Raw genomic sequence first — 14,136 nt, forward strand, 5'->3', positions numbered from 1 at the left:
ACAATCATCACGTCCAACCATCAAGCTGACCTATCGCATCCCACTGCACACCAAAGCCCATGGGGAGTTGAGATGTGGCTGCAGCCAGCTGAGGGAATCTGGCAGTCAGCACCCTGACCCCTTGCCTCCACAGCTCCTCCAAATGGCCTGAATGCAGCTGCTGGCACTGAGTGCAACAGCAGGAGCCGCTGTGGCTGGAGGGCTCAGGATGTGCCCTCAGTTTCCCCTTGGAGTCCTCTCAGTGGATCATAGCAGAGCCGGTATGTCAGATCCAGTAAGCACCCCTTTGGTGTGCATCCTGCCTTGCTGCCCTTGTTTAAGACACGAGCAGTTGGAGCTATGGGAAGCAGTGTCAGGATAGGGTGCTCAGCCTCACCCCGATAGATGGCGAGGGCTCCAGTGCCTGCCCACCACGTGCGTATGGGAAGGCACCAGAGCTAGGACAAACTCCAGACCCAGAGGGTGCAGAAAGACTGGGGGCTGGGGCTGTGTATTTTTGGGAGTGATGTCATGAAAAAGCTCTGTATCCTCGGGGACAAGGCAGATGTTGGCCAAACTAATTGGAAACAGCGGGCTGAACAAATAGGGCCCTAGCTAAATGCAGCACAGGGGAGCGGGCTGTTGGAGCATCCCACTCCAGCCCCTGCTGGAGGAGAGGACTTGGACAGCTGACAGGGATGGGGTCCCATTGCCCAAACCCAAGTGGAAGGAACGAAGAGCCTTGGGAAAGGAAGACAGCCTGCTATACCCAGGGCTGGAGAGAAGCATGGCTGGCTGCATTACAGCAAGGGGCCACCTAGCAACCCCAACCCCAAGCATGTATGGCACAGAACGAGGTGCAAGCAGCAGGCACTCGTTGTCCCAGCTGCCAAATGCCTGCAGCATAAGGATCTCCAGGGCCCTGCGTCTCCACATGCCCTTGAGAGCTGTTGTTGCTCTAATGTTCCCCAGCTGCCCTCAGCCCCTGCACACCCAGAGGTCCACGAGCAGTGCCATGGGGCACAGGCTCACCCCACCACTCACTCGGCTTTCTTCTACTGCCCCGTGGTGCTTGGGTGGGTGCATTAAGGCCCTGTGGGGAACCAATGGGGCCAAATTGCTCAAAGCAGCCTCACCTGGGACCTCCCACTCAGGGGAGTGGCTCAGGAGCTGCACTTAAGCTTAAACCAAGGCTGCTAGGCTTGCTTTGGTCTGCTGTGTAGGTGCTGCTGATTTAGCCTGGCTGCTAGCACGTGTTGTAGCTCTCTTATCCAGCCTGGCTCTGAGCCTATCTCCTGGTGGGTACGCAAGCAGCTGTAGGAGGACTGTGCCCAGCACCTAGCTTACCCTGCTCTTGTCAGGTACTGTGGGACTGCTGTTGAGGGCTTTGCCTGATTTGTGTCTCCCTGTCATTCCCATTTAGAGAGGCCTAGGAGGGGGCTGTTACTGCCACCCCAACCCAGCCTCAGCATAGATGTCTCTGAGCACATCCCTTAGACCAGGCCTGAGGCCTCTGAGGGGCTCACCCCTCAGCCCAAGAGCTCCAGGCCTGAAGAGTGGTGTGAAGAGAACCCCAGCTCTGGTGCACGCGGTGTCTGCACACCCGTGCTGGGCAGGGAACCTGTCTACCACATATGGTACAGAGGAGCAGCCCTTCGTGGGCCACCTGCACCAGGTGTGGCCAGCACTGGGCCCCGGGGCAGGGCAGCCAGGGCATGTGATGGGAAGCATGTGAGCCCCAGCACCCTGTGGGAGCTATAAATGGCATGTGTGCTCACTGGAGGAGCACGGCTGGGGGGAAGCCAAGGGGGGGTGTTTGTTTCGGCTGCCACGTTGCTCCAGAGGAGGCTGTACCCAGAGAAGAGCAGGCGGCTGCGAGGGCTGGGGGTGAGGGCAGAGACCCCTGTGCCACAAGGCCTGCGGGCAGCATGGCAGCACTCTGGCTGGGCTGGGGATGGACTAGATGAGCTCCTACAGCTGTCTGGGTATTCAGCTGGATGGAGGCAGTCCTGCGTGGAAGCAGCTAGCTCCCATCCCTCCTCCCGAGGTGGCAGAGGTGGCTGTACACTGTCCTGCAGCCACGATGCTGTGTCCCGCAGGCACTCTGTGTGTATGCTCGTGTGGCCTAGAGCCTCCCTGTGCCTCAATGGCTCTCCCTGACTCTGAGCAGAGGAAAGGAAGCGCTCTGCAAAGCGTGAAGCTGGAGGCTCGGCATGGCTCTGCGGTCCCTCCGAGGACAGTAGCTCCTGGGTACGGGGACAGGGAAGGCGGGCTCGGGGGGCGATGAACCGCATTCCCCTCCCTCCCGCCCCGCGCAGCCCGCCCCGTCCATGCGGCGCGCGGCCCCTTTAAGAGCGCCGTGCATGTTTCAATCCGCGGGTGACGCGAAAGCGGTCGGAACGTATGCAAATCGGCCGCCGGGCGGCAGCCAATGGGCGGCGGCGCCGGGCTGCCGGCGGCCAATAGCGCGGCGCCTCCCGGCGGGGCGCCGGCTCGCCCCATATAAGGAGCGGCTTCTCCATAAAAGGCAACATTGTATCGCTTTATATGGGGGCGGCGCGGCGCGGCGGGGGCGGCGGAGCGGGGCCGTGAGCGCGGAGCGGGGCCATGGCGGGGCCGGCCTGACCCGGCCCGGCCCGACGCGACCCGCCGCGATGTTGCCGAGCCAGGCCGGGGCCGGGAACGGCGCCGCCGCCGCGCTGGCCCGCGGCGCGGGCCTGGGCCGCTCGCCGGTGCCGCGCGGGGCGAACGGCGGCGGCGGCGGCGGGGCGGCGGCGGGGCCGCCCGGGGCCCGGCTGGAGCGGGAGGCGCTGTACAGCGGCAGCGAGGGCGACTCGGAGTCGGCGGAGGAGGAGGAGCTGGGCGGAGAGCGGCGCGGCCTCAAGCGCGGCCTGGCCGAGGCGGCGGCGGCGGCTGCGGCGGCGGCGGTGGCGGTGCCCGCGGCGGGAGGAGCGGCGGCGGCCACGGCGGCGTTCGGGAGCGGCGGAGCGGGCGGCGGGGCGGTGAGCGGCGCCAAGCCCGGCAAGAAGACGCGGGGCCGGGTGAAGATCAAGATGGAGTTCATCGACAACAAGCTGCGGCGCTACACCACCTTCAGCAAGAGGAAGACCGGCATCATGAAGAAGGTGCGGCCCCGGGGCACCGGGAGCGGCCCGGAAGCGCGGGGCGGGGGGCGGATGCGGGAAAGCGCGGGGCCGGGGGGGGGGGGGGGGGGGGATCGGAGCGGGGCGCGGGGAGGAGGGGGCGCCCGCCCGCCGCAGCATCCCCCGCGGAGGGGTCCCCGCGCGGCCGTGACGCCCCGTGCCGCCCCGCAGGCCTACGAGCTGTCGACGCTGACGGGCACCCAGGTGCTGCTGCTGGTGGCCAGCGAGACGGGCCATGTGTACACCTTCGCCACCCGCAAGCTGCAGCCCATGATCACCAGCGAGACGGGCAAGGCGCTCATCCAGACGTGCCTCAACTCCCCCGACTCGCCGCCGCGCTCCGACCCCACCACCGACCAGCGCATGAGCGCCACGGGCTTCGAGGAGACCGACCTCACCTACCAGGTGTCCGAGTCGGACAGCAGCGGGGAGACCAAGGTGAGGCCCCGCTGGGGGCTGGGCTCCCTCCTGCGCCGCTCGGCCTCTGGGCGCCGTTATCTCTCCCCGGGCGTCTCCATGCACTCGCACTCATTGATAAAAATTTGATTCTGCCTCCATGGCCTTATAAGGCCTGGTTTCCCTCGCCAGAGTCCCTGGCAGGGCCCCTCACATTCCTTATAAGCTGCAGCTGTCTCTTGCTTTGGTGCTGTTTTGGAAGGGGGCAGGGAGGACATGGGGAATGGAAACACTTGGCCGGACCGAGTGTTCCTGCTCTCTGCTTGGCGGCCTGCTGCTGGGAAGCCCCGGGGCAGGGCAGCTCCTCGAGGGGCTCCAGTGGTTGTGCGCACAGATGCTCAGAGATGTGCAGAGACCAAGGGCTGTGCTGCAGCTCCCTGGGTCCACTTGGGTGCTGTGAGCTCCGCTGTACCCGTTCCAGCGGGATGAACAGCAGCATTCTGCTCTTCCAGCTAGCTTTGCTCTGTGTATGTATGCCAGCCTTGCCCTGTGGAGGCTACTCAGTGTGCAACAGAACCCAATGAGGGTGCTTGAGAACCCTTTGCTGTTGGTGTAACCCCAAAGACTGAGCACAAACCCAGCTTGGTGCCTTGGGGATCCTTGTGCGTGTTTGCATCCCACATCATCTCTGGTTGTGGTGCTGCTGGTACTTGGGGAAGGGATTTCTGCTCTCCCTCTATGTATGCTGCTCAGCCCCATAAATACTATTGAGGGGGAAATATTTGCTAGGGATCCCGGAGGAACTGTTGATGGGATAAAGTGCTGTGGGCTGGGTGCCCCCGAGCCAGGGCTGGGCCCTGGAAGGCTTCCCACTGATGGGAACCCAGCTGCCCCAGGCTGGCGTGACTCCCTTGGGTGCCTGATGGGAGCTCTGCCAGCCCTTCCCAGCAGGCGTGGGGCAGGAAGGGCTGCGCGTGCCACTGACTTGTCCCTGGTGCAGGGCTTGTTCACACAGCGTCCTTTAAGGTTTCCGCTGGAAATGCTGCCAGGTGGCCCCAAAGGAAACGTGCTCTTGTGGAGTGGTCACTTTGCAGAGATCTGAACCTGCTTCTCTCTGGTGCCAGCCCAGCTTGGTGCCGTTTGGCTTAGGCTCCAGGCACAGCCCTGCTGATGCTCTGAGAGCTGCTCCCTGTACGGACAGGACCTGCAGGTGTTTGGCTGCAGCAGCAGCGTGAGGAGCTGTGCAGCCAGCAGCAGCTGCGAGGTCGTCCTGCTGTGCCAAGCTCCAGAGCCTGCCCTGGAGAGCAGCTGGGATGGCAGCAGGGTCAGGGGGATGCTGTGCTCTTAGGACAGCTCCAGCCTCCCAGCAGAGCTGTTGTGTGCTGATCTGGGCCATCCACCAGAGGACCCAGTGCCCTGTTTGGAAGGAGATCAGAGTTGGAATAGGAGCTTGGGGTGGAGGAAAGATGGGGCTTTTTGCCTCACCTGGAGTGCAGAGCAGGTAGTGGAGTGCAGAGTGGGATCCCTTCTGTGTAGCACCTGGGCCAGCGTGTACAGGATTATCCTAAATCTGTGGTTCATTGGGTACCCTTGCTGAGAGTGGCTCATCGCTTGGCTCTTGCATGCAGACTGGGCTCAGTGGGGTGCTGGGGTGGGTCAGGGTGCCCAGGGGCTCAGGAGCATCCCAGACAGGTGGGAGGAGCGGGCGTCCAACCCAGTTCTCCGTGCTGTCACTGCAACCTAGGAGTGGCAAGTTGGAGATGGCAGGCTGGGGAGGACAGAGTTGGGTGTGTGGGTTGGCGCCCCTTTGTTTTTCTGTTTGTACTATGGTTTGCCCTCGTGTTTTAAGGGAGTCCTGGGGTGCTCTGTGTGCACATCTCAGGCTGCCTTTCCCATGCCCCAGAGGATGTAGTGTGGAGATGTTACAGGCCCTTGGGCGTGCAGAGCTGTGTGTGAGGATGAGGGAGCTGGGCCGTTCCAGCTGGAAGTGAGCCCACTGTGCTGTGGCTCACACAGCCAAGTGGGCTTCATGGCCCAGGTGGGAGTGTGCCTGTGGCTCCCACGTTGCGGGGGGCTGTGGCTGAGCTAATGGAAAGTGCCTGCGCTGGGCGCCGCGCCGTGATCACGTGCCTCTTCTAATTTGGACGTGGGGGGACCGCAGTGCCAAGGCAGAGGGGCTCTGCTCTCCTCCCTCGACGGGCCCTGGGGCAGGGCCGAGTGCCCAGGATTGGCTCCCCCCTGTCTAAAATGGGCTGCCTTCCCTTTTTTAGCTGTTCGCAGAGCTGTGAATTCCTGGCTGCTGGCAGCCTGACAAGCCGGGAACAAGGCGCAGCACGTGGGAGCGCTGGGCCCGCCGTGCTGCGGGAGGGCTGCGAGCGTGCCCGTCTTAACCCTTCCTTGGCAGCACGGGGGTACAGCCCTCAGAGCCTGAGCTGTCACCCCTTCTCATTCCCCAGGATGTGCTGAAACCGACCTTCACTGTCACCAACCTGCCAGGGACAACGTCCACCATCCAGACGGCACCTACCACCTCGTCCTCCATGCAGGTCAGCAGCGGCCCCTCGTTCCCCATCACGAATTACCTGGCGCCAGTGTCTGCCAGCATCAGCCCCAGTGCCGTCACCAGTGCCAACGGGACAGTGCTGAAGACTACTGGAGCCAGTGCAGTGACATCCGGGGGCCTCATGCAGATACCCACCGGCTTCACCCTCATGTCAGGTCAGTGCTGCTCGGTGCGGAGCGCCGTGTCCATCTGTCTGTCTCTGCACTGGAAACATGTTGAGAATGGGAGACCTGGCTGCAGGTGGAGGCAGTGGTTGCTGCTTTAGGATGATCATGGCTGGGACGCTTTGCTCGAGCGGTGACAGTTCCTTTAGGGCCCTGCTGCTGGGAACGGTGTGGTAGCAGGGGTACCCCAGGGCAGCACTGAGAAGCCTGGAGGGAGCAAAAAGAGCTGATGGTGATGAAGCCTTTTTTTCTCCCTCCTTTTGGCAGGTGCTTCCCTGTCTCTGGGGACCCCTGCCATTCCTCTCCCTCATTTACAGCCGCACTTGCTGGCTCTTTCCAGCCAGCAGGGCCAGGCGGTCGCGGGTGCAGCTGGACAGCTACATCAGGCACAGCACACGGTCTTCCACTTCCCTGCCAGAGCTGGAGGGCAGATCGTGTCGCTGACAGGTCAGCACTTGCTTCTGCTGCGTTCATTTTAGGCTGGGGGGTGAACGGAGGCTCCTGCAGGGTCCCTGTCCTTGCTCAGGGAGCTGACCCCAGCTGGGAGCTGAGGGGAGTGGTGGAAGGAGGGAGACTATGGTGCTAAGATACCCTATGGATGTGGTTTTGAGTGCTAGTGTTTGACTCTAAGCAACTGTCATGCTTAGATCTGTAGTTGGCTGCTGAGCCACGGTGCAGAAGATTGGTGATGAAAGAGGCAGAGGTGTTGCTGTGTGGGCATTGTCCTTGGCAGGAATCTCTTATTGTACCAACTGGAGGGCTCTCTGAGTGCTGTGCTAGGGCTGGGGTACCATCTCCTTGGTACCAGCACTGAGGGCGAGACTGTATTCTTGTGTTGTGCTTGCTTGTTTCTGTGCTGTTAAGTCTGATGGCCTCTTACTGCTCCTGCGGGCCCACACAAGGGGACCATATTTCCCTTCTGGTCTGGAGGAGCTAAGAGAATAATCAGTGATTCTGTGTTTCTGGTGCATTGCGTAGGGAGATACCCAACCTGTGGCTTCTGGTGCAGTGTGTGGGTAGATGCCCGACCTGGGGTTTCTGTCTGGCATCACTTGCTGTTCCCTCTGGAGGCAAAACATGAGCCTGAGGGGGAGCTTCGTGTCCTGCTCAGTGTCTGCATAGCCATGCTGAGAGCCGTGTGGTGAGCAGGCTGGCCCAGAGGCTGTGTGGCTGTGCCCGTGCGGCTCTGGGCTGCATGCTGGGGCAGCTGTGCTCTTGTTCCTGTGCAAGGCACTGCAGTGTCTTTGGGGTGGCTGTTCCTGAGTGCCCTGCGGAGAATGATGCTAGGCTCTGGAGGGTGAAGACCCTGCTGGAAGGTGGGCTCTTGCTGTTCTGGTTAACGCTGTGAGCCTGGCTTTGTGGAGCTGCTTGAGCAATGGGCTGTGCTGGGGCCCTCTCCTCCCAGCATCTTCTGTGCTGCGTCCTTGTGGAGCCAGGAATGGTAATGAGGGCCACTGACATTCCTGAACTATACCTAGATGTTGGACAGAAGCTGCTGTGGCATTTCCTTTTCCCTCCAGTGCCCTGCAGGCCACCTGACCCCTCCTTGGCCCTTGTGTGCCAGCAGTGTGATGGGCCATGTGTGGAGCTGTGCATGGCCAGAGAGGGATGAAGACTGACAGACTGAAGGCTTCCTTCTCTCCCCAGGTGGCACCATGGCTCAGCAAGTCCCTGTCCAGGCGATCCAGGTGCACCAGGCACCGCAGCAAACGTCTCCCTCCAGTGACAGCAGCACTGACCTTACTCAGACCTCTCCCAGTGGAACAGGTAATAGGGACTTTATGATAACTGTGTTCTCTCTTCCTTCCTAACCACTGTTGGTACTGACTCACCCCTGCTCCTGGCCCAGCATCATTCAGTCCAGCTATCCCAACCAAGCTGACAGTTCCCCAGATTTATTTATCCCTATTACCAGCTCCCATGCTGTGCTGCTTCTAGATGGGTGCTGCTGTGCAGAGTACCTCAGCAGATTTCAGAGCCTCTCTTGGTGCGTTACTTGCTTTTCATAGAATCATTAAGGATGGAGGAGACCCTTAAGGTCTCCAAGTCCAACCATCAAGCCATCCCCACCATGCCTACCAACCAAGTCCCTCAGTGCCACAACCCCACAGCTCTGGGACACCTCCAGGGATGGTGAGCCCATCACTCCTTGGGCAGCTGTGGCACTGTCTCAGTGCTCTTTCAGAGAAGAAATGTTTACTAAGAAACGACCTGAACCTATCCTGGTGCAACTTCAGGTCATCACCTCTCATCCTTATCCTGCAACAGGGAACTGGGAGCATGTTGCCAGGCTCTCCCTAGTTCTCAGATGGTTTCTTATTGATCCAGCATTGCCCCTTGTACAAGGTATTAGTTTGCATGTTCTTGAGACTTTGTATGTACAGAGGCACCTTTTTTTGCTACCAAAAAAAAAAAAAAAAAAGTGCCTGGATGCAGATTGAACCAACAGCTTAATCAGCTTCATCAGGAAACCTGTGACATGGTTTGAGTTCAGTCTTGGGAAACTTGGCTATAAGGCTGCCTTGCCCTCAGTTCTCACTGATCAAAGCTCTCTTGCTTGTTCCCTGGGTTTCTTGGGAGAACAATGTGGCTACCTCCACATGTCTGCTGCTTGCATGTGTGGGGGCTGAGGGAGTGTGGCTGAGCAGGTGTGCAAGTGTGGCAGGCTCCTGCAGTGTGGCTCACGTGTCGTTTGTCCTGCTGCCAGTGACCCTCCCAGCGACCATCATGACGTCGTCTGTGCCAACCACCGTGGGTGGCCACATGATGTACCCCAGCCCGCACGCGGTGATGTACGCGCCCACCTCTGGCCTTGCGGATGGTGGACTTGCAGTCCTCAATGCTTTCTCGCAGGCACCCTCAGCAATGCAGGTGTCCCACAGCCAGGTCCAGGATCAGGGTAAGTCTGGGTTGGTGCTTTTCTGGGGGGCTCTCATTTTTGCATGTGTTTTTTGCTACATATTGATCCCTCAGGGTTTTCTTTTAAGCCGTTGTATCTGTCGAAAAGACCCAGCAAGAGTCTGTGCTTTTTAGAACCAGCTCTTCTCCTATGTAAAGGATTCCTTGAGCCATTTGCTGGGGGAGAGGATGAAAGTTGCTGGTGTGGGGAGCGTGGAAATGGGGCAGGCAGTGGCGGGTGGGGGGAGCCAGGAAGACTGGAGAAGAAGCGTAGGTGCATGAGGGGCCAAAACAGTATGAAGGCACGCATGCAGGATGTGGATTGAAGGCTTATGCTGGGCTCCCAGCGTCTGGAAAACGATGTCATTTGTGTCATTCCCTCTGTGGCAGGTGGCGTCCCCCAGGTATTCTTGACAGCCCCATCAGGCACCGTTCAGATCCCAGTCTCAGCTGTCCAGCTTCACCAGGTAGGTGCAGAGCAGTGCCTGCAGATGTGGTGGGGGCTGTCACTGTTTTCCCTCTGGGGCGGTGCTGGTCCTGCTCTGCCTGGACATCCTTTATGGGCCTGGGCACTTGAGTAGGACCAGTCCTCAGGTCTCGGAGAGCTGGGGGAGCTATTTGTGCCACCTACACGTGGGCAAGAAGTTCTTGCCCTCTTGGGTGAGGGATGCTGGCTTGCTGGTGGAAGCAGTCTTAAGGGCATGCTGTCCCTCAGCTCCTCCCTTCTCTCTCTAGATGGCTGTCATTGGGCAGCAGAGCAGCAGCGGCAGCAGCCTGACGGAGCTGCAGGTGGTCAACTTGGACACCTCGCACAACGCCAAGAGTGACTGAGAGGCCTCTGCTGCTGGCCTTGTGCCGTCCCTGGCTTGTCGTGCTGGGGCTGGCAGCAACTCTCGTACAGACTGCACCAGTTATTTATTGTTGCCTTTTCACGTTTCCTTCATCCACACATGCACACACACACGCACCCACCCACCCACACACACAGCATGCAAGGGGCTGCAGGACCCGCCTGGGGAGAAGCTGCGCTGAGGCCGTGCAGGGCTGGGGGCCGTTGGGATGCTCGTCTCTCGCCAGCCAAAGAAGCTTGTCTCTTGAGGGAAGGGTGTGCTCCGTGCTGTACATAAATCCTGGGGGCCTTCCCCAGCTGGAGGCCCTTAGGGGTGCTCACCCTGTCTGTGGGTGTTTGTGTGGGGCTGGGGCCTGGAGCTGTCCTGCAGAGCTGCACAGGCCTCAGCAATGTGCCTTTGTGGGGGGGATGGGTCCCGGCTGCGGCAGCTCTCCCTGGCCTCTGCAGGGAGCAAGCGGCCTACTTGGACGTGCATCTCTGGTTGGGTCTGGTGTATGGCCCCAGCCTCCTCACGTGCACTACAGCAAGGCCTCCGCCCTCAGTGCCTCCTTGCTGGGCTGCCTGGTGGGTTGGCAGCTGCAGCACACAGCGGGTGCCCAGCAGTTCAGCAAGGCCCTAGGGGAGAGGGGGGGCTTTGCTGCCAGCTCAGTCCCGTGCTCCCATCTCGGCCCTCGTGCTGCTTGTGGACTCCATATGCCCAAGGGGGGACGTGACTGGATCTTTTCCGCATCCCTCTGCTGCAGCTCCAGCCACCGCTTTCTAAATTTTCTGATGCAAGGTGGAGAAGCAACTCCAGTGCCAAAGGGAAGAGTCCGTGGGGCACTGAGCTGCTGGTGGGCAGCATGCTCCTCCTGGGAGCACCGGGGCTGGAGGAGCCTCAGCAGGGCCACGGGAGAAGGACTGGAGTGTGCTTGGTCCTGCATGGGAGCTGCTCCCTGGCCCTGCAGGGAGAGCGAGCGAGCAAGGAGCTGCTGCATCCTTAGGGGGAGGAGCAGCTACTGTAACTTCTTTTTTTAAGTTAAAGACAAAAGAAGCCTTGGGGGGGAAAAAAGAGGAAAAAAAAAAAAAAGAAAAAAAAAAAAAAAAGAAAATGACTTTATTTTTCTAAGTGTTAAACTCAGTATTTATGTAATACTTTAAGGAATAAAAGTTTGGCTCCTGTACAGTTTTCATGGGGTTTGTACCGGGGGGATGGGAGAGGGGTGGGTGGGTGTGGAGGCAGGAAGGGGCCTTGCTTTTGAGTTTGTATTGTAACCTTGGACATGTTCCCTCCGCATTAGCGTTTAACTGTGCCGTGCTGGGCTGTCCCCAGCCCTCCCTGGGGGATGAGGGGCTGGCAGCAGCCGATCTCCGCTCTCCCTGCCCGTAGTGCAGGTGGCACCTCCTGAACTCCCATCTGAGGGTCTGGGCTGGAGTTTCCCTCTCCACAGCCTCAGCTTGTGCTGTTTTTTAGTGCACAGATGTGGATGAGTTCCTTCCATGACCTGTGCAGAGAGCTTGGGGTGTGCGTTAACCTTGACCCAAGGCCGTCATCAGGGCCGTGCTTTGCTCTGCTTTGCTCGTGCTGGCCCTGCGGGGCTGTGATGGCAGTGCTGCTGCTGGGCATCTCCTCCCTGCCTCCCCAAAGGCAACTGCTGGTTAAACGCTAATGGTGTCTTTTATTTAAGTGCAGACTTGTAAGAACACTCGTGTATCAGGGACGAAATGGCATTTATTGTGTGGTGACATTTTTAATTCATTTTACTGGTTTGAGGGTTGTGTGTGCGTGCGTGCGTGCATGTGTGCGGGTGTGTGTGTGTGCATAGGTGTGTGTGGGATTTTTTTTTTCCCCTCCAGTTTCCAGGGTTGTGTTTCTGGAAGGATGTGGAAGTAATCACAGTACTATGTACAGAGCTTTCTTTTGTATGGAAAAAAAAAAAAAATTACTCTTTCAATAAATGTTATCATTTTGTGCACAGAGCTGGCGTCTTGTCTGTGCTTTGCAGGTGGTTAGGGAAAAAAAACCAGCATCAATGGATAGGGATGAGATGGGGCAGAAATCAAAGGAAGAAGGGCATGTGGTGACCATCAGTGGTGCAGGGACTGCAGTGTCCTTGCTCTTAGTGCAACAGCTGTGTTTCCATGGCAGAGCATTAGCAGCACCTCATGCGTGTGCCAATAAGCACAATGATGTTGCAGGTGCAGCACGTGCATGGAATGTCAGCTGCTGTGAACAGAAATAGGGGTGGTTGTGCATGTGCTGCCAGTCTTCATGGTGTTTTGTGGCAGTTAGGAACAATGTTTTCCCTTGATCAGTGCAAATATTCTGTACTTATCTCTACGGGAGATGAAGGGACTCATAAAGGCAAATTGCCTCTTCAGTTTCATGAGTACCAGGGGTAGGAATGAGATTGGGCACATCCACATAGTTGCTTCAGGATCAAATAAGAAAGCAAATTCTCAGCAGTTTAGCCTTTAATTTAATGTCAGGTACGGCAGGGAGGTGATTGTTCTCTGCTCTGCCCTCATGAAGCCCCACTTGGAGCACTGTGTCCAGGCCTGAACTCCCTGGCACAAGAAGGACGTGGAGCTGTTGGAGTGGGTCCAGAGCATGGCACAAAGATGCTCAGATGGCTGAAGCACCTCTCCTATGTAGAAAGGCTGAGGGAGGTGGGCTTGTTCAGCCTGGAGAAGACAAGGCTGTGGGGAGACTTCATTGCAGCCTTCCAGTACTTGAGATCTTATAAGTAGGAGGGAGAGCACCTTCTCATATGGTCTGATAGTGATAGGACAACGGAAAATAGATTTAAAGAGGGGAGATTGAGGTTAGGTGTTAGGAGGTAATTGTTTACTCAGAGGCAGTGAGATGATGGAACAAATTTCCTGGAGAGCTGTGGGTGCCCCATCCCTGGAGGTGCCCAAGGCCATGTTGGATGGGCCCTGGGCAGCTTGAGCTGGTGAGTGAGAGAAGTGCCCAAAGGTTGTCTTCAAGAAGGAGAACTGGGAGAATTACAGGCCAAGAAGATTGATATTGACCACAAGGCGATGGAGCAACTTGCACTGGAAACTATATGGTGGACAAGAAGTTGGCTGGGAGCTGTCAGCATGGATTCAAAAAGAGGAAGTAATGACCAACTTGAAACACTTCTGTGGTAAAGTGATTAGCTTGGTAGGTGAGGACAGAGCAGTACACTGACCATCTGGACTTCAGTAAGGCTTTTGACCCTGTCTCCCACGAGATCCTTTTAGAGAAGCTGTTGATATATGGGCTGGATAGGTGGACAGCGAAGCAAACTGAAAGCCCAGAGGGCAGTAATCAGTGGCAAAAATCGAATTGGAGGCCAGCAATGGTGAACCCAGGGGATGAGACCGGTTCTGGTCTGGTCAGTACCTTCACTAACGGTGTGGGTGATGGGGCAGCGTGCCAACACTGGCAGGAGTGGCGCTGCGCTGCCGAACGGGGGAACTCGAGTAGTCTGTAGAAATGAAGTTCAACAAGAGCAAACTCCTGCCTCTGGGGAGGAGCAACGTGCCGGCACATACTGCAGTCTGGCTGAGAAAGACAGAGGGGTCCCGGTGGGATCCAAGCTGACCTGGAGCCAGCTACCATGCTCCGGCTGCGAGGAAGCCTAACGCTCCGCCGGCCTTTCCAGGCACAGCATTGACAACAGGCGGAGAAAGGGGAGCCCGCCCCTCCCTCGCCGGGCCTCTGCTTGCACGGACTCTACGCCGCCACCCCGAGCGCCGCTCCCGCACAGGCCCGCCAGGCGCAGGCTCGGGCGCGGCTGCAGGCGGTGCCGTCCCCGCTCCCCGCCCCGCCCGGCGGCAGCGCGCAGGCGCCTCGCGTGGCCGGACGCGGAAACGGGCGCGGCGGCGGCTGTGGGCCGGCCCCGTGCTGTCGGCCGGACGCGGGGCCGGGCCCGGAGCTAGAGCGGCGGGCGGAGGCGAGCGGGGAGGCCCGGAGGCGGAGCTAGGCCGCGGGGTGAGCGGAGCGGCCTGGAGGCGTCGCGGCTGCTCCGTGGAGGGCAGGGGCGAGCGAGGGAAGCGTGTGCGGCGCGGTGCCGTGAACCTGCGGGCAGGGAGTGCCTGCGTGCGCCGTGCGGGAGAAGAGCCGTTCGGCTCGTGGGGAGGCTGCCGTGCTGCACGCGGGAGGGCAACTCGGCC

The 14,136-nt window shown here is 59.2% G+C and overlaps 1 protein-coding gene across 1 annotated transcript; it reads left to right on the forward strand.

The window, feature by feature from the left end:
- Nucleotides 1–2,633: 2,633 nt before the first annotated feature.
- SRF (serum response factor) lies at nucleotides 2,634–9,974 on the forward strand (the record flags this gene model as incomplete). Its single annotated transcript, XM_079532619.1, has 7 exons — nucleotides 2,634–3,104; nucleotides 3,294–3,560; nucleotides 5,975–6,236; nucleotides 7,893–8,012; nucleotides 8,953–9,144; nucleotides 9,534–9,610; nucleotides 9,879–9,974. The coding sequence occupies 7 exons, from the start codon at nucleotides 2,634–2,636 to the stop codon at nucleotides 9,972–9,974; spliced, it is 1,485 nt and encodes a 494-aa protein (XP_079388745.1).
- Between the last annotated feature and the right edge of the window lie 4,162 nt (nucleotides 9,975–14,136).

This window comes from Tetrao urogallus (assembly GCF_951394365.1).
Source record: "Tetrao urogallus genome assembly, chromosome: 2".
Lineage (NCBI taxonomy): Eukaryota > Metazoa > Chordata > Aves > Galliformes > Phasianidae > Tetrao > Tetrao urogallus.